Source organism: Theobroma cacao, chromosome 4, assembly GCF_000208745.1.
Source record: "Theobroma cacao cultivar B97-61/B2 chromosome 4, Criollo_cocoa_genome_V2, whole genome shotgun sequence".
NCBI lineage: Eukaryota > Viridiplantae > Streptophyta > Magnoliopsida > Malvales > Malvaceae > Theobroma > Theobroma cacao.
The window spans coordinates 23,639,028-23,666,610 of record NC_030853.1 but is presented as its reverse complement, the minus strand read 5'-3'; the positions used below and the strand labels follow the sequence as shown (position 1 = coordinate 23,666,610).

The 27,583-nt window shown below is 35.8% G+C and overlaps 4 protein-coding genes across 5 annotated transcripts; 3 read left to right on the top strand and 1 right to left on the bottom strand.

The window, feature by feature from the left end:
* Positions 542 to 16,480, top strand: LOC18602330 (probable phosphoinositide phosphatase SAC9). Of its 2 annotated transcripts, none has more exons than XM_018119784.1 (14): positions 542 to 639; positions 1,181 to 1,252; positions 1,357 to 1,955; positions 4,677 to 4,809; positions 5,543 to 6,759; positions 7,291 to 7,398; positions 7,540 to 7,710; positions 7,926 to 8,165; positions 8,644 to 9,078; positions 10,644 to 11,477; positions 12,590 to 12,787; positions 14,267 to 14,725; positions 14,832 to 15,062; positions 15,941 to 16,480. In XM_018119784.1, the coding sequence occupies exons 2-14, from the start codon at positions 1,240 to 1,242 to the stop codon at positions 16,220 to 16,222; spliced, it is 4,920 nt and encodes a 1,639-aa protein (XP_017975273.1). In that variant the 5' UTR covers positions 542 to 639; positions 1,181 to 1,239; the 3' UTR covers positions 16,223 to 16,480. The 2 variants fall into 2 exon arrangements, with proteins under 2 accessions (XP_017975273.1, XP_007033702.2); XM_007033640.2 differs by having other exon boundaries at positions 561 to 639; positions 1,164 to 1,252.
* LOC18602329 (60S ribosomal protein L5) lies at positions 17,533 to 20,371 on the top strand. The gene is made up of 9 exons (XM_007033638.2): positions 17,533 to 17,690; positions 18,020 to 18,089; positions 18,201 to 18,292; positions 18,630 to 18,756; positions 18,840 to 18,919; positions 19,018 to 19,134; positions 19,446 to 19,580; positions 19,708 to 19,877; positions 20,002 to 20,371. The coding sequence occupies exons 1-9, from the start codon at positions 17,688 to 17,690 to the stop codon at positions 20,102 to 20,104; spliced, it is 897 nt and encodes a 298-aa protein (XP_007033700.2). The 5' UTR covers positions 17,533 to 17,687; the 3' UTR covers positions 20,105 to 20,371.
* LOC18602328 lies at positions 20,990 to 22,381 on the top strand. The gene is made up of 2 exons (XM_007033637.2): positions 20,990 to 21,306; positions 21,862 to 22,381. Exons 1-2 carry the CDS (start codon positions 21,161 to 21,163, stop codon positions 22,094 to 22,096), a joined length of 381 nt encoding a protein of 126 aa, XP_007033699.2. The 5' UTR covers positions 20,990 to 21,160; the 3' UTR covers positions 22,097 to 22,381.
* Positions 25,908 to 27,386, bottom strand: LOC18602326 (GDSL esterase/lipase At2g30310). The gene is made up of 3 exons (XM_007033635.2): positions 26,743 to 27,386; positions 26,399 to 26,660; positions 25,908 to 26,312 (listed from the first exon to the last, which is right to left on the bottom strand). Exons 1-3 carry the CDS (start codon positions 27,349 to 27,351, stop codon positions 26,125 to 26,127), a joined length of 1,059 nt encoding a protein of 352 aa, XP_007033697.2. The 5' UTR covers positions 27,352 to 27,386; the 3' UTR covers positions 25,908 to 26,124.

The following is a 27,583-nucleotide window of genomic DNA, read 5'->3' as shown; positions in this document are numbered from 1 at the left end:
CAAAAGTGTGACTGACTAAATTCAACTAGCAGATACAATAAAATTAAGAAAGCTTTCATTCTCAAGTGTTTAACCTTAATTTGTGTTTTGTTTTTTGCATCATCTTTTGATGGTAAACAATTATTCAAAGGTCAAAGAGTTATAACTTTTAATTAATGGAGAAGATTAAAAGTTATTCATGAAAGTTTCATGAGGTTTATGTTTTGTGGTCTAAAATCATTTGCAAAAAACTATTCACTATGCGGTTATTAATATTGAATATATACAGATGATTTTGTTTTAATAGAAAAATAAAATATCAATTTAAAAATGAAATTGGTATATTTAAATATCGATATAAAATGTTTAAAAATAACTAAAAAAGCTACAATGGCACAGCCAAAAACTAGTAGAAGTTCAAATTCTCATTTTTTTACTGAAAATTAAATTTTTCTAATTTTGAATATTCAAAAAGTCCAAGCTTCTAATTACTTTAAGAGAGCAACAGAAAATAATAGGTGGCGATGCATAATTGGATAGCATTTCCTGCACGCAACCACAGAAGATCTTCAATTCTTTCTTGGTTTTTTTAAAACATTTCTCCCTTGTCTCCGGCATTTCGATTCTTCCCATGCTTCTCTCCGATGTTCCAATTTCCTGGTCAGTTTATTTCTTTTCCCGAATATTCTGTTTTATTTGTTGGTTTTCTTTTTCAATCTCATTACTAATAAAACTAAAATATATGCATAACTTAATTTCCCAAAATTTCTCCTCATCTTCTTTCATTTTATTATCGAACTCTTTTTCAGAGTTAATTAGTTAAATCTGAGATTTTTTTTTTCTATGCTTGCTAAGGAACGTTCAGTCCAGTGGTCTTTTTTGTTTCGGCTTAATTCGTTTCTTTGTTTTATTTAATCTCATTTTTGGAAATTATTTTTGCATGTTTTAGATCTCAAGAACAAGAAAAGCTGAATCTTACGATCTACATTTGGGATACTTATTAAGATTTAGATTTCAATGATTTATTGCTTCAATGTAATGGACTCCAATGAATTTGTAGGGAGCTTATTTCTTTTTAGATTTGACGGATTTATTGGTCATTTCCACAATTTGTTCATGTAAATAAGAGAAAAGTAGAGAATTTGAACTTTCGTTTTTATATTGGGTTTAATTTTGATGAACAGATTTTTGATTCCATCAGGGATAGTGAACATTGTGGATTTTCAGGAAGTTTTTAGCTGGTAGTTTCAATTGGGGCGAATGGAATCCCCAGGTAATCACATTTTTGGATTTCATTCTTTGGGTTAATCGTGTTTTTAATGGTTTTGGTTAAATAGGTTTATTGGGTTAGCTAATTATGTCCAGTCTTACTTGTAGTTGGTGGTTCAAGAAGCACATCTGTTGTTGTGGTTACGTCGGACATTGGTGAAGTTTATATTGTTGTTAGCTTGTCTACGAGGATTGACACCCAGGTGATTTATGTTGATCCGACAACTGGGGTTCTGTGCTATCAAGGGAAGTTTGGTTTTGATGTTTTTAAGTCTGAGAATGAAGCTTTAGATTATGTTACCAGTGGATTGCCCTGGCAGCGTAAGAGTAAAATCCATGCCAGGGCAATATTGGGTTATGCCGCCTTGGGAAGCTATGGATTACTTCTTGTTGCTACAAAGTTAGCTGCTAGTATTCCCTATTTGCCTGGTGGGGGGTGTGTGTTTACAGTCACGGAGAGTCAATGGATCAAAATACCACTTCAGAATCCTCAACCTCAGGGTAAAGGAGAAGTAAAGAATGTACAAGAATTGGCTGAGCTTGAAATTGATGGGAAGCACTACTTTTGCGAGACAAGAGACGTCACTCGACCTTTTCCAAGTCGCATGTCCCTGCTCAGCCCTGATGACGAATTTGTTTGGAATGGATGGCTTTCAACGCCTTTTAAAAACATTGGGTTGACACGACACTGTGTCATTCTTCTGCAGGTTTTGCTTCATACTTGGTATCTTCAATTTAATGCTCATCTGATAGTTTTTGTTTTTTTAATCCGGTGTCATTCTAGATATAAGATTTGTTGGTTTACTGCCTGTATATGTAGTAGTAAAATGTGCTTTTTGTGCATTACATGCCCATGGTTGCTTTGTTCTGACATGCTTCTTACGTAAGTATGTGCTGCTGTATGCATGTCAGTGCATTGCATGCTATTGAGAATTGATGCCTAATTGTTGAGTGAGTGGAGGAATGGATAAAATTTTTTTTGTAGGACTTGGCTTTTTACGTGCCAGGTTAGGTGATGCTAAGGTGTTGTTACACACTAATTTTGTTGATGTAATGGCATGACAAGATTATACTTTCCTCAGCCACTGGTTAAGAATAATAATTCTTGAATTTATTTATTTTACTTGAGCAACTATGCAGCATTCATACATCTTTCTTGAATGGTTTTTTTAATTTACAAACTGGATTGATTGGTGGTAAAGCATGAGATTGAAAGGCCTTCAAGGTGATTGTTTTTGAGCATAGGTCTTGATCTTCCCTAGGTAACTTGTTAGTGACAATAAGTTCTTTGTATTTAAATTCTTTTGGGAATAAATTCTTGTGTTGTTACTTTTATAGTCTTTGCAAGAATGTGGTACCTTCCACATGGAATAGGAATCTGATTGATGAATCCCATGTAAAGATGCAAGCCACTTACTACTAGCAATTTGAGTTTAAGTTTGGAGGGCCTATGGTTTAGGTCTTAAAAGTTGTTGGGGAATAGTGCTTGAGCTAGGGGCTTTACAACAGGTATCAGAACGTTTGCTAGTTTAGTGTGCGCACACACTGCTTTGGTTTGATCTTGGCCATATCCATGATGAGGACATCAAGGATTTCGATGTGCAATTTTGGTATCTCAAACCACATGGAATAGGAACGTGATTGATGAAACCCGTGTAATAGCTCAAGTTAATCTCCTTACAAATTGAGTTTAAGCTTTTGAGGGCTAGTGGTTTAGGTCTGAAAAGTTGTGGGCTAGTAGTGGTCGGAAACAAGCTTTTATCCTGGAAGAATGTTTATAGTTCCTTTTTGACCAACATTTTCTCATGGGTTTCTTCATGGAGATTATATGCTGAATGCTGTACTGGTGATTAATCAATATAGGTATTGTTTGATGTAGGAAAGCAGGCAAGTCATGGTGTTGAGGTTGATTTTTCTTGTCTTGTTGTAAGAGGATGTTTTACCCTTTCGACCAGCATTTTCTATGGGATTTCTCTAAGGAGACAATAAATAGAATGCTGCTTCAGCCACTAATACAATATATGTGTCATCTAAGGTAGGAAAGTAGGCCAGTCAGAGTGTTAAGGCTAATTGTTAGGATTATTAGGTGGTTAATCAACGGGAAATTTTGAGAAGATTTTTTGTTGTTGGAAGGAATTGGTATACTATTAAATGGGGGTTATGAAAACCAATTTGTTGCCTGATATTCTGAACAGTAAATTTTTTATTTTAAAGTTGGATTCTCTGATTTGTGACAAGGGATCTACCTTGGTTTTAAGTTCATTTTGCAGTAGTATAGCTAGGCTTTAGGCCTATATTTCCTAGGTTTCATTTCTATGGTCCCAAAGGCTCGTAGCCAGGGTTAGGGTTGCTTCACACAGTCCCAAAGTCCCAAAGAACAGATAATTGCCTAAATTGTTCTCCATCTATTGAAAGTAGTTCATTTTTAGGTTATGGTAGTGCTGAAATTTAGTAGATAAGTTCTAGGCTAGAAGTCTAGATTTTGCAGGTTTCATTCTAAGGTCCTGAAGGCTGGTAGCCAGGGTTAAGATTGCTTCTCACAATCCCAAACTACAGCTAATTGCTTAAAAATTGTTCTCGTCTATTGTAAGAAGTTACCTGCATATACATGGTCTTCAGGCAGTCATAATCTGACTAAAAAGAAGAGGGAGGGGGGGGGGGGGGGGGGGCGTAATCCCAATCTTACATGAACTTGACCTCTGTGATAGAAACTGCCAAAATTGACTTAAAACAACTTCTAAATGATGAATTAGAACCTGATAGCCTACATGACTAAAAATATGAATCAAAGCTTCAGATGTCTAAAAATTTCTGCCTGATTTACTCTAGTATTAAACAATATAATGCAATTAAATTTTGCTACTTCCTGACTTTAAAGATGGATAAAACTTAGACTTAATAATAACTATTCTCTCTTTTTTATGTCTAAATCAGTCACACATCGAATGACCAAAAATTTCTCATTTTCTTGACATCAAATCCCAGACTCTTTTTTACATCCTTGTTTTGTGTAATTGTTTTTTTTTATAATAACCTATGACATTGTTCTCTATTTCTTTTCTCATTGCTATTATTTGTTCCTTTCAAATAATTTGTGCACATAAAATTCATGATTAGAAAAAGTTTTGAGTTGATTTATTCTTTTTTTTTGTTGTTGTNTCTCAAGGGCATAATTAATATGTAGGACAATTAATGCTTTAACTTGCACTCTTTTCTACCACCGAGTGGAAGGGAAGAGGGGGGGGGGGGGGGGGGGGGGGTTTGGGGTGGGCATGATGTTCATATATGCATACTTGTTTTCTCCTAGGCTCCTAGCTTTGTTTCTGGTTAACTTTTTTAATGATTTTTGATAATAAAATGAGGCATGGGCATCTAGAATAGCATACTGATTGATCCATTTTGTTCTCTCATCTTTATTTAATGTATAGGGGTTTGCAGAATGTCGAAGTTTTGGTAGTTCAGGTCAGGTAGAAGGGATTGTTGCTCTCTTAGCTCGTCGAAGTAGGCTGCATCCTGGCACTCGATACTTGGCTAGGGGGATAAATTCATGTTTTAGCACAGGTAAGATAATCTATTTATGTGTCTTAAAATCAGATCCTGTTCTTTTAAATTTTTCCAGTTATTTGTTACTATGAAGAAATTATTTTTTTTTACCAAAATTTTAAACACGGTCACTGACTGCTTCTCTTACTGTAACTACTCTTTTCTTTTTTATATTTTGTTCACCATTTTGTTTTTCAATTTTATGCCTTATGTCATACTGACTTATCTATCTTGCGGCTGGGAGGAGATTGACAATAGCTAACAGTGCATGGTTATGTTGTTTCTTTGGGCTACAACGATGAGTAATTATCCGCATAAGTAACATGTCTGGGATGTGGCATGGCACATGTTGTTAGAATTTTTTTGCTTTATACATGTTTTGACATCATGCTGCATAATTGGCTTGTCAATAGCTGGATCTGTGGTAAATTACTTTGGGCAACCAGAATGAAAACAGTCAAAATTAGTTCAAGATGTGTATAAACTTGCAACTCTGACTTGATTTTAGATTCAAATAAATTATTAAACCTTCTTTTCAAGGGTTTTCATCCTATTGTTTCTTTAATAGTACTTTTGATATTTGTATTGCATGTCATGTCATGTACTGGTGAGTTTCCTTATTCTTGTTTAAATTAACTTATTTTTCATTTCATTTTGCATCACTATTCATTTTATCATGACTTTCATCGTACTGGTGTCTCATTATTGCATGAATTTTGTTGTAACATATAAAGATTGTTCATATTCACAGGAAACGAAGTAGAGTGCGAACAACTTGTATGGGTGCCTAAAAGAGCTGGTCAGAGCGTTCCTTTTAATACAAACATTTGGCGACGGGGCACAATACCAATCTGGTGGGGTGCAGAACTAAAGATCACTGCTGCTGAAGCAGAAATTTATGTATCAGATCAGGATCCTTATAAAGGAAGCTTACAGTATTATCAAAGATTAAGTAAACGATATGATGCTCGTAACTTAGATGTTGGTATTGGGGAAAATGAGAAGAAAAAGGCTTTTGTTCCAATTGTATGTGTTAACTTGCTTCGAAATGGAGAAGGAAAGTCTGAATGCATTTTAGTGCAGCATTTTGTGGAATCACTAAATCATATTAGATCCACTGGAAAACTTCCTCATACACGAATTCATTTAATAAATTATGACTGGCATGCCTGCATAAAGTTACAAGGTGAACAACAAACAATTGAAGAATTGTGGAAACTTCTAAATACACCCACCCTGGCTATAGGCATTTCTGAAGGTGATTATTTGCCTTCGCGACAGCGACTTAAGGACTGCAGAGGTGAAATCATCTACACTGGTGACTTTGAAGGGGCATTCTGCTTAAGATCCCATCAAAATGGTGTGTTACGTTTCAATTGTGCAGATTCTTTGGATAGAACCAATGCTGCTAGTTACTTTGGGGCACTCCAAGTGTTTGTTGAGCAGTGTAGGCGGCTTGGGATATCTCTTGATAGTGATTTGGCATATGGTTACCAGTCAATTAATAACAATGGTGGGTATACTGCACCACTCCCACCTGGCTGGGAGAAACGATCTGATGCAGTGACAGGGAAAACTTATTATATTGATCACAATACAAGGACCACAACATGGAATCATCCATGCCCAGACAAACCATGGAAGAGATTTGACATGACATTTGAGGAGTTCAAGAGATCAACAATTTTATCACCTGTATCTCAGCTAGCAGATCTTTTCCTGCTTGCTGGTGATATTCATGCAACACTGTATACAGGTTCCAAAGCCATGCACAGCCAAATTCTAAGCATTTTTAATGAAGAGGCAGGAAAATTCAAGCAGTTTTCTGCAGCACAAAATATGAAAATCACTCTTCAAAGGAGATATAAAAATGCACTTGTGGATAGTTCTCGCCAAAAGCAGTTGGAGATGTTCCTTGGAATAAGGCTGTTCAAGCATCTTCCATCTGTTTCAGTTCAACCTCTGCATGTATGTAATTCTAGTTTTTGTCCTAGACTTCAGGTTTATTTGTGACAACCTGAACGAAGTGATAGCCCTTTACTGTCTCTGGCTTGCTATTAAATGATCAATCTTTTCTTTTACTGCTTTTTTTTTTTTGGACAATTTAGCTTTATGTAGATAGAGGAAACCTTCTCAAACAATTGAATATGGCCTTGGATGCTAAACTCTGTTGTTGAAACCAAACTCATTGCTATCTTGTGAGGTAGTTTAAGTGCTCATTGTTTATAAGCCAATAAGTTAGTAAATGGCTTCAGTATTGATTTTCAGTGTACTGTTGAGAATACTCAGTTTGGTATTTGGATTATCATGCATATTTCTTGGAAGATAAGTAGTTTTTAACTTATTTATTAGAGCTTTGGTTTTAAGTGAAAATTTTATTCCTTGTAAAGGTTTTTTATTCTTGTCTAGAAGCAATATTTGATTTGAAAAGAAAGTTATATCTGATTTTGCTGTTATATATGTGCCTGTCTACATCACTTATCATACTGTTCATCACAGGTACTTTCTCGACCACCTGGTTTCCTTCTTAAACCAGTCGGCAGTATGTTCCGAACTTCTAATGGTGGAGCCAGTCTACTGAGTTTCAAGAAAAAGGATCTAATCTGGGTACTTGCAGTTTTCCTGTTCATCATCTAGAAAAACTTATTGTAACTTAGAAATTGTTGTTTGCGGGAAGATATCATTCTTTGCCCTTCTTCTATTGTTGTTTTTATCTTTATCAGAATGAATGCATCTACTCTCTTGCAGGTTTGTCCCCAAGCCGCTGATGTTGTTGAACTTTTTATCTATCTGGGTGAACCCTGCCATGTCTGCCAGCTGCTACTCACAGTTTCCCATGGTGCCGATGATTCAACTTTTCCTTCAACTGTTGATGTTAGGACAGGGCGCAACCTAGATGGGCTTAAATTGGTTGTTGAGGTTTGTTCACTTATTTTATCTTTCCCCACAAGTTTTCCAACACAGTTTGCCTTTTTTGATTGTAGTTTAACGTATTCACCTTGAAATTTGTATCAACTTCTTTTAAATTTCTCTTTCTCAAAGTTTCCCCCCAAAAAATAGCATAGCTTTTCCATCCTTGCTGATTTATTTTAGTTTGAATAGTGTTCTAATCCTATTTTGAACTGTGATGACAGGGGGCCTTCATACCCCAGTGTGGAAATGGGACAAATCTTCTGATTCCCTTACCAGGCCCAATTAGTGCAGAGGACATGGCCGTCACTGGAGCTGGTGCACGCCTTCATGATCAAGTTACATCTCCTATATCATTATTGTATGATTTTGAAGAATTAGAGGGAGAATTGGACTTTCTTACCCGTGTAGTGGCACTTACATTTTATCCTGCTACTTCTGGAAGTCCTATGACTCTTGGTGAGGTAGAAAGCAGTTCTGAGAAAATATGTTGCTTGATATACTGTTATGTCTTTTATTCTAAATTTGCATCTTGATTTCACAATTAACATGCATCTGCTGGACTCGTGTTGAGTATGTGCATGTATTGGGTATTTGAAGAGGTATAGTGGTAGATGAATAAAGAGGATTGGAGAGAAATTACAGCTGTTAATGGAGTAGACCACTAAGCAAGAACCTTTGTATGGGCATCTTTATACTTTTCATAACCTTAGGGGGAAAATGCAGTTAACATTACTGTGCCATTTCCTTCTGTTAGATACAATCTCTCTCTCTCTCTCCATTCTTCAGCAATTGTCTTGGCTTGAAAATTTCTGCATATTTATTCTAATTTTCTTCCCCCATCCCCCTTTAATTTGTTTCATTCTTCTTTTTACTTTTGATTTAGGCAGTAAAGTGTTCTAATGCTGCGGAATGATTCTGTATATTTTAAAATTTTTATAGGTAGAAATCCTTGGAGTTTCTCTCCCCTGGAATGGAGTATTTGCTAATGAAGGGCATGGTGCCAGACTAACTGAGGTTGCTAAGAAATTTCAAAAGGAAAACAATCCTTTTGTGTCTGGTTCAGACACAAACCCATTTTCTTGCACTTCTTTATCCAATGAAACTGTGTCAACATCAGCAAAACAGGGTTCTGCCAATGATTGGGTTGACCTATTAACTGGAGGTGATGTGTTTTCTGAATCTGCCTCTCAGCCAGTGACAGCAAATGCAGCTTATGACAGAGGTGACTTGCTTGATTTTCTGGACCAAGCTGTTGTTGACTACCATGCCCCTGAAATTGATCATAAATCCTCTACATCGAAGGATGGGAGGCCTCAAGAGAGTGGTGCCCAGAAGTACATTAACTGTCTAAAATCCCTTGCAGGGCCACATTTGGTATGTGACTTCTCGTTGGTTGTTGTATGTTTCCACAACCTTGTATGTTTGGGGAAAACTCATGAAAAGCCTAAATATGAATAAAACCCTAGTGAAACCCTAATAACTGTCTTCCAGGAAGTTATTTTCTCCGTGAGTCAATTGAATGCTACTTATAATTTCTTGTTGTCTCCATTTATTTTTTAACTTTCGTCATTTATGTTTCTTGATCAGGTGCTTGCTCTATGTGTTATAATGAGTTTACAGATGCATCTTTTTATTTTCAACATCATATGTTATAAATAGAAGGTAGATAGGAATCGGTCGTAGAAGAGCATGCTGGGATGATATTCCCATATCATATCTGTGTGAACATAATATCTGATTTATGATTAAGTCTTTGGTTTATCGGTTCAAATGGTCACATCAATTGTCAAAGTGTTGAGTGTTAGCAATTTAATGTCAATGAAAAAAAAATTAGCAACAAATATATGAGATTGGTATCGAATTGGCTCATAACTTGGTCGTAAATATTTATCAGCATTTGCAATTATTATATGAAAGCTTAGATATTAGGAACATATCTGTTTTTTTAATTATGATATGTAAATCAATATAAAATCTGGACATATTAATATAGACAAATAGTTTTAGTAAAGTGCTGAAAGGTTAAGGGAGGGGTAAAGGGAAAGATAGAGTTACTTCTCTCTTAGCTTGCTCAACCTGTGTGCATGTATGCACAAGAGAGAGTGTGAGAATATAGAGCTTTGAATTTTTGTTATCTGGATTCTTTGACATCTTGTACATGGAATGATCTCTAAAGCCTCCATTATTTAATGTGAATTTGCTCGTTTAGCTGATCCTCCCCTGTTCCCATCCCAACATTCCTTTGCTGATATAACCTTATTAATGAAAACCACTGTAAAACTTAAATTTTAGCATATCAGTCAGGTAGACTTGAGATAAAAAAACCCAGAAGGCAAAAACTAGTCAATTTGTAGAACCTTGAAAATGATTCAGAAAGCTAGATTTGATCTCCAATGTGAATGCTCCACTCAATCAAAATCTCTAGAGTATCTCCCCTTTTATAAACTCTGCAAGAGACATGCTGAATTTTATTTTATTTTTATTGTCACAATCATTTTGAGCTTTTCCTTTAACTTTTCTGCAATTAGCTAAAAGCTCCCAGATTGTTTGAAGCATAACCCAACTAATACCAAAAATGAGAATAAATTCCTAGCAACATTAGGTGAAAGATGATGGACTATCTCCCTAAGTATGGGCCCCAGTTCCCTGTTCAGCTGAATTGCAGCATCTCATCTCAATTAAGGTGCAAATATTATGGATATGCCACCCTTTCCTCTTGGTATTTTCACTAAGAAAATGCTAACCATATTGGCTTTTCAATATTTTTCATTGTGGACGTAGCATGATTAGATGCATGTATTCTACCTTTTGAGGATTAGAGAATATATATATTCTACTTATTACATTTATGCAAGGTAGATAAATATAGAAGTTCTTAAGTGCTAATTGTCAACCTGATAGAATATAAAACTTGCTCATTCAATTATCCAATTTTGCAGGAAAGAAAGCTAGACTTCCTTGAAGCAATGAAATTGGAAATTGAACGTTTCCAGCTGAATCTTTCTGCAGCTGAAAGAGATAGAGCTTTGTTGTCAATTGGAACTGATCCGGCTACTGTAAATCCAAATCTTTTACTTGATGAATTATACATGGGAAGATTGTGCAGGGTAGCAAGCACCCTTGCATCGCTTGGGCAAGCTGCTCTTGAGGACAAGATTAATGGTGCTATTGGTCTTCAGAGGATTGAGGATAGTGTTATAGATTTTTGGAACATTAGTAGAATTGGGGAGAGCTGTTCTGGTGGCATGTGTGAAGTGCGTACTGAGACTAAGGCAACTGTTTGTGCTTCCTCAATGGTGTCATCTACAGAAGGTTCAAAATCTGTCTTCTTGTGTTCTCAATGTGAGAGAAAGGCTTGTAGAGTTTGTTGTGCGGGGAGAGGAGCCCTTCTTCTGCCAAATTACACAAGGGAGGCGACAAATTATAATGGCTTGTCAAGTCAGGGTGGATCAAGTCATGGTAGCCAAGTTGATCTCTCTACAAATCGTTCAGTGACACTCGACAGTGTTATTTGCAAGCAGTGCTGCCATGAGATAATTCTTGATGCATTGAGCTTGGACTATGTTAGGGTCTTGATTAGCTCACGAAGAAGAGCCCATGCTGATAGTGCAGCATATACAGCTTTGGATGAGGTTATAGGGTCCTCATTCCTGGATGGCCTTTCTGACAGGAGTCAGTCCTCTGATAATCAGCGAGCTGTTAAAGTTCTGAAACAATTACTTGCCGGGCAGGAATCACTTGCTGAGTTTCCATCTGCCAGCTTTCTACACTCGGTATAACCTTGGCTTCATTTTTTTATGTTTATTACGTTTTTCTTTCATTGATGCAATGTCTGGATAAGTTGAATGGTTCTCTTAGAATAACCAGGTTTACTAAGTTTGGCATGATTGAGAGTTTGCTAGTAATTATAATAATTGGTTCAGCTTAAATCAAGAAAGGATATGGCGGATTCTATCTGCTCCAGCTGCTTCATTCTTCTTGTCTGCCATAACCTTTCCAAGCTATGAAACATAGTGTATCTTTCATCTTCTAGTGATGATCTATTGCATCATTAAAAATATTAACCTATCTGTACTTCGTGCTTACTTGAGTTCATGATTAGGGTTAATAATGCATTTGGTACTCGAATCATAGTCAAATATCCACTTTGGTACCTAAGTTTAAAAATATGCAATTAGGTACTTGAAATTTGCTTCCATTAACCGTATTGCACATTCCACTAACTTTTTTAGCATAAAGTTTGATGTGTCCCCAATGGCCAATAAAAATCCAACAGCCAGTGCATTTTGATAAGACTGTTGGGGGACACGGCAGACTTCCTTCTAATGGAGTTAAGGAAATTGACCACTGGTTTATAGTTTGGGTCCCAAATTGTAATTAACCCTATTTTTATAAGTGGCAGGTCTTTTCTTCTTGATAGCTGAATCAATTAGGAAGGTTATTCTTTCCACTAAAAGAAGACTAGCATGCATCTTAACTAAATTGCCCTGCTTGCTCAACGTTATTTGAGTTTTGTAGCAAAAACTTCTAAAAGAAGTTCATGATATTATCATTGTATAAAATATTGAAAAAGAAAAGTGGGTAAACTGAAACTTTTCCCCCTTTCACCAATATCAAACTTGTCTAGCATTACAAATAATAGACATGTCTCAAAAGTTGCACTGGCCATATAGAAAAAACGTAATGCTTTATTGTTCTTAAGGATACTTTAATAGGATTAAGGAATACGAGTCTTTTGTTACTGTCATGTAATCTTCATGGTACTAGATTTACCTTCATATTTTGTAGAGAAGCATGTTGAGATTTTTTTTTTTTTTTGGAAAAGCCATGTTGAGATGTTTTAATTTAGTTTTCTTGGCATCTAACCATTTATCATGAACTGTAGGTTGAGACAGCTACAGATTCAGCACCATTCTTGTCGTTACTCACTCCATTGGATTCTGGATCACGACACTCATATTGGAAGGCTCCCCCTAACACTACATCTGCTGAATTTGTTATTGTTCTTGGCACTCCTTCAGATGTCAGTGGAGTCATATTGCTTGTTAGTCCATATGGTTATTCTGAAGCTGATGCTCCCACAGTAAGTATACCCATTTCTTAGTGTATTTTGTTGTTTTAAATTAAAATGGGTTAGGTCAACTGGTGTCTATAATGAAGCCTTAGTTATGAATGTATCATTCTTAGAAGCAATTTGAAATTGTAGCTATTCTCAATTATCTGTCACTATCATATAGCAAATGTGGAGCTTTAGTTACAATTTTAAATTAGTTTCGAGTCTTTGTTATGTTTTTCTTTAGAAACTGTTAAGGTTTTGTTACACAAAGAACCTTTCTGACATGCTTGTAAAGCATAGCTCCTTTGTTGATGTTATTTCAGTATCAAAACACGTTAAAATGCTAGGATTCACCTTCCTTGATAGTTATGTTGCTCAGACTCTGGCATGGTTATGTGGCTGACTTGGATGTTTCCAATATTTTCTATGTTTTTCTTTATATTTGGAGGGTTAGATCTCGATACCCATATCACCTTTTAGATACATGTTAGTCACAATACTTCATGATAATCAAGAGTCAGACCAGCATAGTTTAACAGAGATAAAACATCGGATTGTCAATGAAACCAATTTTGGTTAACTAATGAATGCTGGCAAGATTGAACTATAATAAGCTTCAGGCATTTGAACATTTAAACAATTAACAAAAAATTAACTTGAGCTAGTAGAAATTGTATATTCATTATGCTGTGTCTTGTACTATCATCATAGTATGGTGTGGCACATCTATGATTATACTCTATGTGTGTCTCTCTGTTCTTTCTTCATATTTCAGACGATTAAACCTCTTAAGCAGTACTTTGGAATGTTTCAGACAGACGCTACTAAATTAAATTTGCCAATATTGTGCTCTTGACTGCATTATTGGTAGTAAACACTTTATTGTAACTATGTCAATGTCTATAAATAAGGGATGAATTTTCTTTTTGTTGTATACATGTGAAAGCCCATTGCTTGAGATACAACGTGAGGTAGGTAGCCTTCTCCCATCCCATAAATCCCCTTCCCCCTCCCTAAGATTCAAACAAAGACCTCTAAATAAGAAACGAGTTTGATATTGCTGTTATGGCTCAGAATGACTCAGAGATATGCTTTCTTCAAAAATATTAAATTCTCAAAATTGCAGTGTTAGAATTTTATCATAGGAGTTGATTGGAACTAGATGTTTTTCATGGGTAACATAATTATGCATATTGTTTTAATACATGAGCTGCATTTGTTCTTTTGCCCTTACTGTTGCTGTGCCCTCTTATTTCTGTCATTCATACTATATTCTTTCATATTGTATAGCTACAGAGGTTATTATGTTGTTACAGTTGTCAAGCCCTACCATTTGTTTGTGTTTTCTGTTTCAATGTGTCTGTATCATGTTGTTTCATTGCTTCATGTCTCATAGGTCATGAGTTTCTTTTCCTCTTTTCCTGCAATGTCATTTGTAAAAGGTATTCCTCTTAACTTCTCTTAAGGTAATGCATTTTTTGAACAGTTTCTCCTATTGTTACACAGGTGCAAATTTGGGCAAGCAATAAAATAGACAGGGAAGAAAGGTCCTGTGTAGGAAAATGGGATGTCCAGTCCCTGATTACCTCTTCACCAGAATTTTATGGACCTGAAAGGTCAGCTAGAGAGGATAAGTTGCCTCGGCATATAAAATTTACTTTCAAGAATTCTGTTAGATGTCGCATTGTTTGGATAACACTACGCCTGCAGCGGCCTGGTTCAAGCTCTGTTAATTTTGATAAAGATTTTAATTTCTTGTCTCTGGATGAAAATCCTTTTGCGCAAGAAACTCGACGTGCCTCTTTTGGAGGAGCAATCGAAAGTGATCCATGCCTTCATGCCAAACGAATAGTGATAGCAGGAAGCCCTGTGAGAAACGATATGGGACTTACATTGTTGCAAAGCACTGACCAAATGAATTATAAAAACTGGTTGGACCGAGCTCCACAATTAAATAGATTCAAGGTAACAGTTATGCTTCAATGCTCTGTTTATGCCTAATTCCTGCTTTTTTGCTCTAAGTTCATACCATGTGTGCAAATTGCCTATGTTTAACCCTGTTCACTTTCAGGTTCCAATTGAGGTAGAGAGGCTAATGAACAATGATCTGGTCTTGGAGCAGTACGTGCCTCCTTCTTCACCATTGCTTGCTGGATTCCGATTGGATGCTTTCAATGCAATAAAGCCTCGAATTACCCATTCACCATCTTCAGATGTAGATATCTGGGATACATCAATAACATTTTTAGAAGACAGACAGATCTCTCCAGCTGTGCTATATATTCAAGTATCTGCACTCCAGGTATTTGTTAGGCCTGCCTTTATGGTTCTGCTTGTTAATTTTCCCTGGGTAATCTATGCTGGTGGAAGTATAATAAGGTGGGACATAATATTAGTAGTACTGAACCCTCATTTTAGATTTGAAAGAGATGGGAATATGGGAAGCTGGAGGGAGAGAAAGGGAGATATGAGGGCTTGAGGGATTTGGCATTTTTTATTTTTGTTTGCTTCTCCCTTGTTTGTCATCTTGATGGGAGAGACCAAAGATTGTTTGGTACCTCAACTTTTATCAACCTGTACTTTGTTCTCTTTCATTTTCTAGAGGAATGCACATTTTAGTGAAAAAGGATAGATTCCTTGGTGGCTGAATCTTGCGAGACAATATTTTAATTAAGTTCTAGACTCTGCTAACACTACATGTTAGTCCCTAATCTTCTTTAATCCTGGTTTTAGTTTCTTATTATGAGTGAAATAATGCCTATTTATTCAACTGTGCTTAAGGACATCGGCGGTGGTAGCACAAAGTGCTGCTACATTAATAAAGTAGAGAAATTGTTTTCATGCTGATTAATGATGATGATTACCATACAAGCATGCATAAGTCATGTTGCTATTACTTATTCTTGCTCATATTTATTTAGCATTTGTTTTGGTACCAAAGCCTACCCCAATTCATTTTGATTTTTATTTACATGTCTATTCAGCAGTGTTGGCTACTTTCTCAAATTTTTTCTCAGAAAATATTACCTATCGGCATGCTATTCAGGATTACATTTTATCTCTACTTACCCCTACTTTCATGGTCTGTCCTTCTTACTTTCTTAATGAAATAATTTTGTTTTAGATTGTGTACAAGTGAATCCGAATTTTCCTGGGAAACTTACTAGAATAGTTTTACAGGAAGGATACAACATGGTGTCTGTTGCGGAATACAGATTGCCAGAGGCCAAACCAGGAACAGCTATGTACTTTGATTTCCCTAGCCAACTACAAACTCGCAGAATCTCTTTCAAACTTCTTGGAGATGTTGCAGCGTTCACGGACGACCCAGCGGAGCAGGATGATTCGAGTTTTAGAGCTCCAGCTGTTGCTGCAGGCTTGTCTCTGTCAAATAGAATCAAGCTGTATTACTATGCTGATCCTAACGATCTTGGGAAGTGGGCTAGCCTTTCTGCGGTTTGACATCAGTTTAATGTACAAGAGAACGGCTTTAAAGGTTGATTTTGTTTCTTTGTGCTCGTTTTCATATTCATATAATTTTTTTTTGTTGTTGTATAGTATTAGAATTAACAGTATTACATCCATTGGTGTAATAATTATATGGGCCTTGAGAAATTTTAATGCTGTATCTTTCTGTTGCTATTCATAGATAGTAAACTCTTAACCTTTAATTATTCAAAACTATCATTGGTTCTTGAGTGGAAACATACATTTTTTTTATGTCTTTTACTTTTGGATAAAAGAAAAAATGTCAATCAAATGATATCTTGCTTGCCAGGCAATGGCAACATATCATAGGGGAGATTAAATTGGTTGTGCTAAATCCGTTATTTTTGCAGTATCCTAATCTGAATTTTATTATTTGATTAGGTATTTGAATTTTATAAATATTTAATTAATTTTTTGAATTGTTATTTGAATTCGTATTCAAGTATCGTAGACATTTCTTGTTTTTATGTATATTTTAATGAAAATTAAATTATTGAATTAGAATTAGTTCATAAAAAAAATTATTAAAATTTAAAATCATGTTCTGAATAATTAACAAATTTTAATGAGTATTACATTAATTATAAAAAATTTATAAATAAAAATAAAATTACTACTCAAATCTTATTGGATCGTATGACAAGCAGTCATTTTACTATTCAAACTGAACACAGAACCCAATTATATGACACCTTAATCGTATTTAATTGAGTCGGATGACACAGGTCACCCGACTACAAAACACCCAATGACAGTGTTACTTCTCTCAACCAAGTTTTGTGGCCCAAGCCACTTCATATGGGTTAACAGCCCCACTTAGACCCAGTGGATCCACAAACATGTGAATATAAGAAAGATTTGACTCTAAAAAAGGAAATTCATTTCTATGTATATTGCTTTATTATATCATATAATTTCTACTTTATTAGTACATCTTTGTGTTTTAATAACTTAAATCTAAGCAAGTGCATGATGAAAATTTCTAATATTTGGTTACTTATTTTCATGATCACTTAATACTAAGACTTGAAAATTTTCAATAAGATTATTTATTTATTTATTTTCAATTAGCAATTAACACTTATATTTGCAATATTCTGATTTTGTTTGAAGTCCAATATCCAATAAAACTAGTAAATTACGTGTCACACCAACATTTGCTAAAAAAACAAACGCACAAATTCCATTATTAGTGGAATGACCGAAATACCCATCCACTCAAACAAAACAAAACAAAACCAAACCCTAGAGAGTAGAGAGCACACTTAAAAGCAAATCGAATCTGAGCCGTTCATGTACCGTCCATCAAGGCCTCTCTCCTAGGGTTTTTAATTTCTGAAGTGCACTTTATATCTTCCGTCTTCTCTTTTTATCTCTTGGCCGTCTCTCCCTCTCTACCTCTGTTCCTTCTCCTCTCTTTCAGATAAAAGCTTCAACAATGGTAAGCTCTCCAAACTTCAACACTGTCCGATATATAAAAAATGTGCTTCTTTTTTTAACAGCAAAATGCTTCTTCTTTGTGAAGGGTTTTAGCAAAGTTCATTTCTTTAGATGTTGAAAGTTCATGAATATAATGAGATCTGATATTTTTTCTTTTCTCTGGGTCTTTTTCAAACATCCAATAATCACTGTCCAATTTGCTTTTTAATAGGTTAGGTTTATTCCTGCGGTTATGTTGTATCTTCGATATGTACCAAAAATTAGAGGGTTTCGTTTACTGTTGATTCTGTAACGGGCTAAAATAATGGATGTTCTCTTTGGTCATTGTAGGCCTATGTCAAGGCTCAGAAAACCAAGGCTTACTTTAAGCGGTTTCAGGTTAAATACAAGAGAAGGAGAGGTATTTTTATGTGTGATTATGTTGTGATTTTTAGATTTACTTTTCGGTTATTTAATGTTCTGGTTTTTTGAGTGACTTTCTGATGTTATGACTTGTTAAATTCATCTGTAGAGGGAAAGACAGACTACCGGGCTAGGATTCGCCTAATCAATCAAGACAAGAACAAGTACAACACTCCTAAGTACCGCTTTGTTGTGCGATTTGTATCCTAAAAGTTGTCTACTCTAATATTGTTGTACTTTTAGCTCAGCAAACATATAGTCAATAATTCTTCTATTTTTAGCTAACTTTTTCTTTATTATAATCATAACTTGTTGCGTTATAGAAATATTAGGCTAGCCTATATTATAACATATAGGAGCAATCTACTTGAAGTACCGAGTTCTGATTAATAAGTCTGTCTTGGATGTTTTTTTCATCCTGATGTTTCCATTCAAGTTATTTGACATTTGGCTACAAAATTTTGGCTGTTTGTATGAGTCATTTTTGAGTCTTTAAACCTATTTTTATTAGCATTTCAATACTTAACCATGATATTAGACCAACAAAGATATCACTGCGCAAATAGTTTCTGCTACCATTGCTGGTGATCAGGTTCTTGCCGCTGCTTATGCACGTGAGCTTCCTTGTTATGGGCTTGAAGTGGGTCTTACAAACTATGCTGCAGGTATACTATTTATTTACTTAAATTGAGTTATGTGTTGTTATGATGAATTCATTTCTCATATGCTTTTGTGTAAATGTGGCCAGCTTATTGCACTGGATTGCTTTTGGCCCGTCGTGTCCTTAAGAAGCTTGAAATGGATGATGAATATGAGGGTAATGTGGAGGTATGTCAACTTTGTATAATCCAGCTATGATGTGCTGTTATAATGAATAGATACTGTTATTTTCCAATAGTTTCTTTATTGAAGATTTGTATTACCAGGCAACTGGAGAGGATTTCTCTGTTGAGCCAACTGACACAAGGAGGCCATTCCGTGCTCTCCTTGATGTAGGACTGATCAGGACCACCACTGGCAATCGTGTTTTTGGTGCTCTAAAGGTATCACAAAACATCTAATTTGCAATTGTATCTTTTTTAGATAAATGAAGTATCTTGAAAATTGCATCCTCTTTTTATTGTAATATTGTGTTTGGTGTTGGTTTTTTTTTTCTAAGCATATCTTTGCTTTGGTATAATCATATTTCGTATGACTGGATTGGACTTGGGCAACATGTTCTTCAAAGATATATGTTTCAAGCAATCATTTGTGATTGCCACCTAGGTTTCCATTTCATGTAGTGAATTATAGTTTTTGATTTGCTAAAGCCTGAAACTTTTGAGTTAATGGAATTTGCTTTCCTTGTTCGCAGGGAGCATTGGATGGTGGTTTGGATATTCCTCATAGTGACAAGAGGTTTGCTGGGTTTTCAAAGGACAGCAAGCAACTTGATGCTGAGGTTCACCGCAAGTACCTTTATGGTGGCCATGTTGCTGCATATATGAGGGTAAAAATGCTATCCATAATAGTACCTCTCGTTTTGAATTTAATGATATCAGTTAATTTTTCTTTCATCCTTTTTTTTTTTGGGGCATGCTTATAGTTTTGTTATTATTTATATGATCGTGTTCTAGACCTTGATGGAAGATGAGCCAGAGAAGTATCAGTCTCACTTTAGTGAGTATATTAAGAGAGGAATTGAGGCAGATGATCTTGAGGCCTTGTACAAGAAAGTTCATGCTGCTATCCGTGCTGACCCAACTGCAAAGAAGTCTGAAAAGGAGCCACCTAAGGAGCACAAGAGGTTGGTTTTCGTGAGCTGTGACTTGATTGGATGCCATGAAGCTTGATTTAGTGAAGTTTCCTTATTATTGGATGCCATTAAGCTTGTATCTTACTGTCTTCACGTTTGTCTTTTTTAATTGCAGGTTCAACTTGAAGAAGCTTACGTATGAGGAAAGGAAAGCTAAGTTGATTGAACGGTTACACACCCTTAATTCAGCTGCTGGTGCTTCAGAGGATGAGGATTGAATGTAGCATGCTGATTGGAAAGCACCAAAGTTATTCCTCCCTTTTGTTATACTCTCTGCACGCCCTGCAGCTCTATCAAGAACTAAATTACTTTTCTGAAGTTTTTTTGTTCATTTATTTAGGTTGAACTTGTCTACTTTTTCATCTCATTTTTGTTTAGGCTTTCTGCACTTTTGCAGTTTTGGAGGGTAACAGAATTATTAGATTCTTGGATATTTACTTTGTGAAATGCAATTTCAGTTTTGATAAAATGGATTCATTCTCATAGTTTTGCGATTTTGTGCTGTTACTGCAGGGGGTTGGCTGATGATTATGAATCAATAATCTTCTCATTTAGTTGATAGCAACATGTGATTTAGGGTGCATTTTAGCTGTTGGTTGTTTTTGTAAATAGAAAATTGAAACTCTACTGAATTGTTTGAATTTGGGTATTTATTAAAAACATACTAAAGCAAGATTTTTCATTAGTAAAAAAGTTATTTTAATTTTGTAAAAAAATGTAGGTGTTTAGATTAATAATATAAATGAATTTGGCTCGGTTTGGGTTTTCTTGTAATCAATGTTATGTGTCTATTACCCCATATTTTTCCTACTTCGTGATATTATTCTTCTTTAACATATTATTAAGTAATCTTTGACTATAATAAATTAATAAACAAATGAAGGCTGGCAAATTGTGAGCAATATCTCGTGTTAGGGAGTAACTCCTATTGCAAAGGACGGCTTCAAACTCATATTCAAGATATGTAATGCTGTGAAGGAAACTTGTTAGTGCTTCCATGTTGTCTGTTATGGTCGGAGGTGGCATGTATTTAAGTTTATGATGCAAGATAATGTAAGGAGTAAACATAGATATCAAAGCTCATAAAAAGGGTCCTCACCCGAAGAGCCTTATCCAGTCCCAACCAATGAATTTTCACTTCTGTTTACATCCAAACCTACAAACACTATCCACTCGCTAGTCTCATTCTACATCACAATTTGACTTCCAAGGAAAATGTTCTCTCATCTTCATTGGAATCCAAACAAACCCCCCAAGGGTGCGATTCAGAGTCAATGGCCCATTCACTAACCCCTGTTCCAGCCAGTGCAACAACACCCATTGCCAAATCAAAGAAGATTCCTTCTCTAGGACTGCAGAGAGTATGGGCTTGCCACCAGAGACCCAATCATGTCTTAGATGATAAACTTGTTCATCGCAGGTTTGTATATTGAAGCCTTTCGACTGTACAAGTAATGCGTATGATTGTCTGAAAAGTTTACTGAATCGTAGAAGGCTTCAAATGGTTGGGTTTAATCTTTCATTTCTTGCGTTACTTGTGACTTGTGAAGGGAAATTTTATACTATTCACCAGGCTCCGAGTGCATTTGCTGGATTGCGGCCATGCAGAATTAATTCTTTATATTGTTTTTAAACAAGAGGATTACCAAATGAAACTTTTCCTGATTCTTATTTACTAAACTTGTTAAACTACTGGTTTTGAAGTTAAAGTTAAAGGTTCAAACAGGCTCATTATAGTTTTCTGACACGAAATTGAGATGAAACTATGATCAGTTATATCTAAATGCTATACATTGTGGAGGAGTAGGATTAGAGAAAAGTGATAACCAAGATTTCCTGACAAAAGATCACCTGATATGAATTCTCTGGATAAAGATTAAATAATTGCAAAGACAGATATAGATATTGATGTTTCTTCACTATATGGTTTGATACTAACAATGCAACATTGTGTTGTGGGGGTTCTTTGGTGCAGGACTGTGACATTGAGCGTGGCAGGTGCAGTAGTAGGTTTGAATGTTGGTGACCGGATTGCAAATGCAGCTAGAAGGCCTCCACCTCCTCCGCCGGCGGAGAAAGAGGACCCCAATGTGAGTGGGGTGCAGGCAAAATTACTAGCTAGCAAGAAGAGGAAGGAAGCAATGAAACAAGCTGTAGCTAAGATGAGGGAGCAAGGCAAAGCTGTCGATGGACCATCACCATCTGAATAGCGGTCTTAGATTATCAATGCTGGAAAAATATACTCGTCTTTCGAGAGGGAAAACTGTACTACCACAATAAGCAACTTAGTAGAGTTTCAATTCATTTTGTGCATTTCTTGTTCAATAAAGAAGAATACGTGACTGAGTATATAAACAAAGTTTGTTTCAGAATTTTGGATTCAATATTTGTTTTAGGTTCGTTTGAGGATTGGATTTTTCTCTCTTATCTGTGGATGTGTGTAATGATTGTTATATCAAGTTATTTGGAATGAATTCGATGAAAGTCAACTCCAACACTTATTCTACATTATATAAAAATTTAGAACTGTTATGAATTTGTTTCCTGAAACCGGGAAAGGCAATGCAAATAAATTAAGCTAGAAGTAGTTCACTTGTATCAGATTCAATGGAGCAATAGCCATGGTCATCCAAGAAGTGAGGAACAACTTTCTTTTCGAGGGATCGGTAGGCTTCTTGGGTGGGATGAACACTATCCCAAATTGGAGTCCGGTGCTTAGATTAGCGTATCGTTGAGGATGAGTTATCATGTCAATCAATGACTCACCATAAACGTCTGCATAGACAATTTTGCTCCTTGGCAGCATTGCTTGTTCATGAGGCAAAAGTTATGCAAGCTTCTTGTTACAAGATTCCGCATCTGAGTTCTGATCCTCCAACCATTTTCGATCTTGTAGATTCTCAAACTTGGGCTGTCATTTGAATCGGTGGGCAACCAATTGGAGGTAGACCAGCTACAACTATTTTTTCGACATCGAGATCATATAATTCCTATAAATTCAATTAATTGCATGAATGACTAGCCTTTTATTGTATCAGAAAAAAGCCACACTATACTCTCTCTCTCTCTCTCTCTCGTCGTAGTGTAGTTAGGNAAAAGCCACACTATACTCTCTCTCTCTCTCTCTCTCTCGGAGTGATAGTGGGTTATGAATGCAAATCCTTTCTGCTGCTAATGCATTAAACAGACAGGAGGTTATAGGGAAAAGCAGAAAATGGAGAACAACTGTTGGTTCATATCTATTTTGTCCTCAAAGCTAATCAACAAGATATCAATAAACTTGTAATATCGAAGTGTAGGTGAGTTATGTTTTACTGTGACAGTTTTTTAGCTTTGGTGTCACGGAGCACATTACCCATATGACATTAGAGTTAAGCAAATGTAAACCGAATCGAATCGAAATGTGTCTGATTTTTTTGATTCGGTTAGTTTAATTCTTTGAATAGTTCAATTAGAATAGTTTGGTTATTAAAATTAATTTGGTTTGATTTCGGTTAGGAAAATTTCTAACTAAACTTAAAGTAAGGGTATTATGAGAATTTTTCATGAAAAATAAATCTTAAACTTAATCTCTTCTCTTTTTTAGTTCCTCTTTAATTATATGAATATCCATCTTATTTATTATAATTTTTTATTATCATTTTTAATATTTTTATAGTATTGATTTATTAAAAAAAATACAACATAAATAAATATATACAAACAAAAAAATAAAAAATTTGTCTAGTTCGATTTTTAAAAATCTAACCGAACTAACCGAATTAGTTCAGTTTTGGTTAGTTCGATTATTTGTATTGTTCGATTCGATTTCGGTTATTTGTAAATATGAGTTCGGTTAGTTCGATTATTAAATATTTAAAACCGAACTAAACGAAATACCCATTTGCACACCCCTATATAACGTATTGTTTGTTTTGGTTTGTTAGCTTCACAGTTTTGTCTTACAAAAAAAAATCTCATAAGTTGAAGGTGATGTAGACCCTTATAGTCGCAGTATCACTTGATATAGGATTCGTCGTTTTCCTCTCTAAGACCATAATATCCTCCTTTACTCCCAGTTGAAAATTTGTCTTCAATGTGGACCACGCGAAGACTGTGACACCTTCCCCTACTTCAACAAAGACTCATTGAGGACAGTGGCATATCGCTAGTTATGTTTACCATGACAAAGCTTTCTAGTCTTTGTGTCACGGTCTATATCAACTTCTATAAGGTATTATTCGCTTTGTGGACTATGACATCCTCTCCTACTTTAACAAGGTTTCACTGAGGACAATGACACATCGCTAGTTATGTTTACCTTGATAAAATTTTCTAACATCAACTCCTGTGAAATATTGTCTGTATTTTAACAAAAGCCCACTGAGGATAGTGACACATTGCTAATTATGTTTACCTTAATAAAGTTGTTTTCTACTTTTTGTGTCACAGTTCACACCAACTCTTGTGAGATATTGTCCTATTTTGGTTCATTAGTATCACAATTTTGTATTATAAAAGAGATCTTATAAGTTGAAAGTGGTACAAATTTTTATATTCTTAGTATCACTCTAATAGATAGACCCACCAAGAACAGTGACACATCGCTAGTTATGTTTAGCCTGACAAAATTTTCTAACCTTTATGTCACGGTCTATGGGATATTGTTTGCTTTGGTTTTCACAATTACGTCTCACAACACAATTAAAAATAATATGAACCTTTATATTTCCGTTACCACTCAAGTACTGTGATGTCCTCCCCTCCCTTTCAATATGGACCATTGAGGATAGTGATACATTATTAGTATTAAGAGTTTTTTCTGATACCAACTTTCATGGTGTATACCAACCCTTATAACCAATTATCATCATTCACATTAACTCATGTGAGGTATTGTCTGCTAAACTCACTAAGTCTTCAAACACCTCCCTTAGATTTTGCCTAGTCACCCTTCTGCTCTAGTTAGCTATGAAAACTGAATGGAGTAACGAGCGCCAGTCCTAATCTGTGGCTTTTGGGTGGGGGTTCGGTTGTGGGGTCGGTTGATGGGGCTTGTCGGGGGTTTGGTGGTTTGGGTAGTGACCGTTCATGTTGAGAGGCATTGAAATTCAAAGACTTTTTTTATGCGGGGGTTTATTAGCCTTAAATATTGTGCTGATGTAGTTGTTATTACCTGTATCCACAGTTAAATCACCAAAGATGGTAACGGCAGGGAATTTTGGCCGTGTTGTGGGCATAATGGGGCTGCAAGTGTTGATCAAGGTCATCCAAATGAGTATTAATGTAAGAATCAAGAAGTTGGTGGTTGCCATCACAACTTCAACAGTGAGATGACTTGGTGAATTTGATGACTAATTACCATACATAAATGAAATGAGATCCACAAAATTACAAGACAAATGTTCTTGTTTTAGCACCAAGGGGGTTTGTGTTTCAATGACACAAGAAAAACAACAGTTGAATTGCCCCTTCCATTTGTCTGGTAGAGTTTGCAGAAAATTATTCTCCCATTTAGAGTACTTTCGAAGAAATAAAGGGTACTGGTCTATAAATTGTTCTTTTTCATATATATATATTGTTTTTTCTTGCTTAGGATGAATATTGATTGGGGTTGGGTGCAATTGTATATGGAAAGTTTTTTTGTTGCTTGTATGGTGTTACTTGTTGTGGCTATTGGTGGATATTTGTAATCTGGAAGCTGATTAGGAGGACAGAGCTAATTTCTCTTTAGCTCTTGACTGTTATGTTACTTTATGCTGGGTTCAACCCAGTTTGAAGGAAAGCCTATGATGATTAATCTTCAATATACATATATATATTTGCTCAGTCGATTTCATTGATAAAACTGCTCAAGGCAGCAGGAAGGCAGTAAGAACTGCTCCAAAGCAGCAGAGTGCAAGCACTCGATTTTACCAGCATGGAAACCTCATCAATGCAAAGATGGCTAATGCAAAATAGCTGGTATAATGAACGACTATACATAGAAGAGATGAACAAATAGTGTAAGAAAAAGGACGCTTTTAACAAGAGTTACCACCATACTGAAAACATAGGCTCACTATCGACACCATAGTACCATTTCTTTATTATTATGAAGATTATGACACAAACTTGCATTGTTGCAAGTAAAAGAACACATGGTTTGTGATCATACAAACTTGAAGAGGGTTCTTGTCCCAAATTAAGCTTGACCATTTTATTCATTAATGCGCAACTTCTTCTTATTTGAAGCTGAAAAAGCAATATAAATATATTTTCAGCTAAAACATGTTATAAGCTTTTTCAGTACGTCAGCCAGGGCTTTGTAAGCTGCTTCGGTTGGATGAATGCTATCCCAAAATAAGAACTGCGAAGGCGTTGTGCATGCAGGAGTCTTTGGATTACACAAGAACGAGGCTTCCAGTATTCCAGTCCCGCAGCATCCTCTGTTTGTGACTGTGAAACCTGCATTACCTCACATAAATCAATTCCTCGATTTCCTTCCCACGAAAAATTATCTGACTGGATCAGTTAAAAGCATAGTCCGTTACCATATTTTTGTGCATTGTTGACCATGTCGATCAATGGTGTATAGACATCAGCATACACAATTCTGCTCCCTGGAAGAGACGCCTGGAGCCGAGGCAACAATTTCACAAGCTTTTGATTGTAAGACACTGCGTCTGCGTTCTCATCCTCCAAGCACGTTCGGTCGAAGGGGAATTTTGGTCTTGCTGTAATTAGAAGTGGAAGACAACCCATTGGAGGAAGCCCTGCTACAGCTATCCTGCGACAGCCCTGATTGTATAGTGCCTGTGAACAAATGGAAGTTACCCTGTTAGAAAAACAAAATCGTAAGAGCCAAATTGTTTTTTCGAGAGAGTTTTTATGTAACCTTGACATAGTCTTGTATTGCTGTTTGCAGAAAATCTTGATAGCCCTTAATGTCAAACTGCCTTCTCCGGTGTGGCAAGATGTAGTAATTGAAACCGAAGTCGTTAGTTCCTGCACTGATAACTACCAAAGAATTTTTAATGATGTTTTCAGCTTCTGTTTCACCAACAATGCCACCAAGCTTTGCTTTATAACTCTCGAAGAGATCAAGTTGCTTGGACACTGGGATGACTCCTGTTGCAACACTGGTAAGATCGTCGTATCCGGACCCGGCTGATGCAAAAGTGACACCAGTACGAAGGTCATTGTCTGAGAGATTTGGATCTAGAAAAGGAGGGACGGCCTGTTTTATGCCTAGAAAGCTGGCAAAAAAGTCTGGAATGAGTTTTCCATTTGATAACCTCCCGGTGGGGATGTGACCGGGAAAATTTTGGCCATATGGAAGATTGTTTCCTTTGAAAAACGTATTAATAAAATTGTTATTCCCAGTATCAACCGTGGAGTCACCAAAGACGAGAATGGAGGTCCAATTTGTGAAGGTTGCAGCCCTCGTCAGATTGCATGTATTGCTGATGATTAGCACAAGCATGAAGACGAATGTCGGAGCCATTGGTCACTCTCTTTTGGAAGGATAGCTTGGTATGAATAAGGTAGAGACATGGAGTATATATATATATACCAAAATTTTCATTTATGAGTTTTAAGTTGAAAAACTTTAATGTTTAAAATTTTCATGTAACAAGAAAATGAACATAAACATACTTTTTTTAAAAAAAAAATAACTTTAATTTAAGAGAACTCTTTTACATATAGAAGAAACATACTTAATAAGTAACAATTCT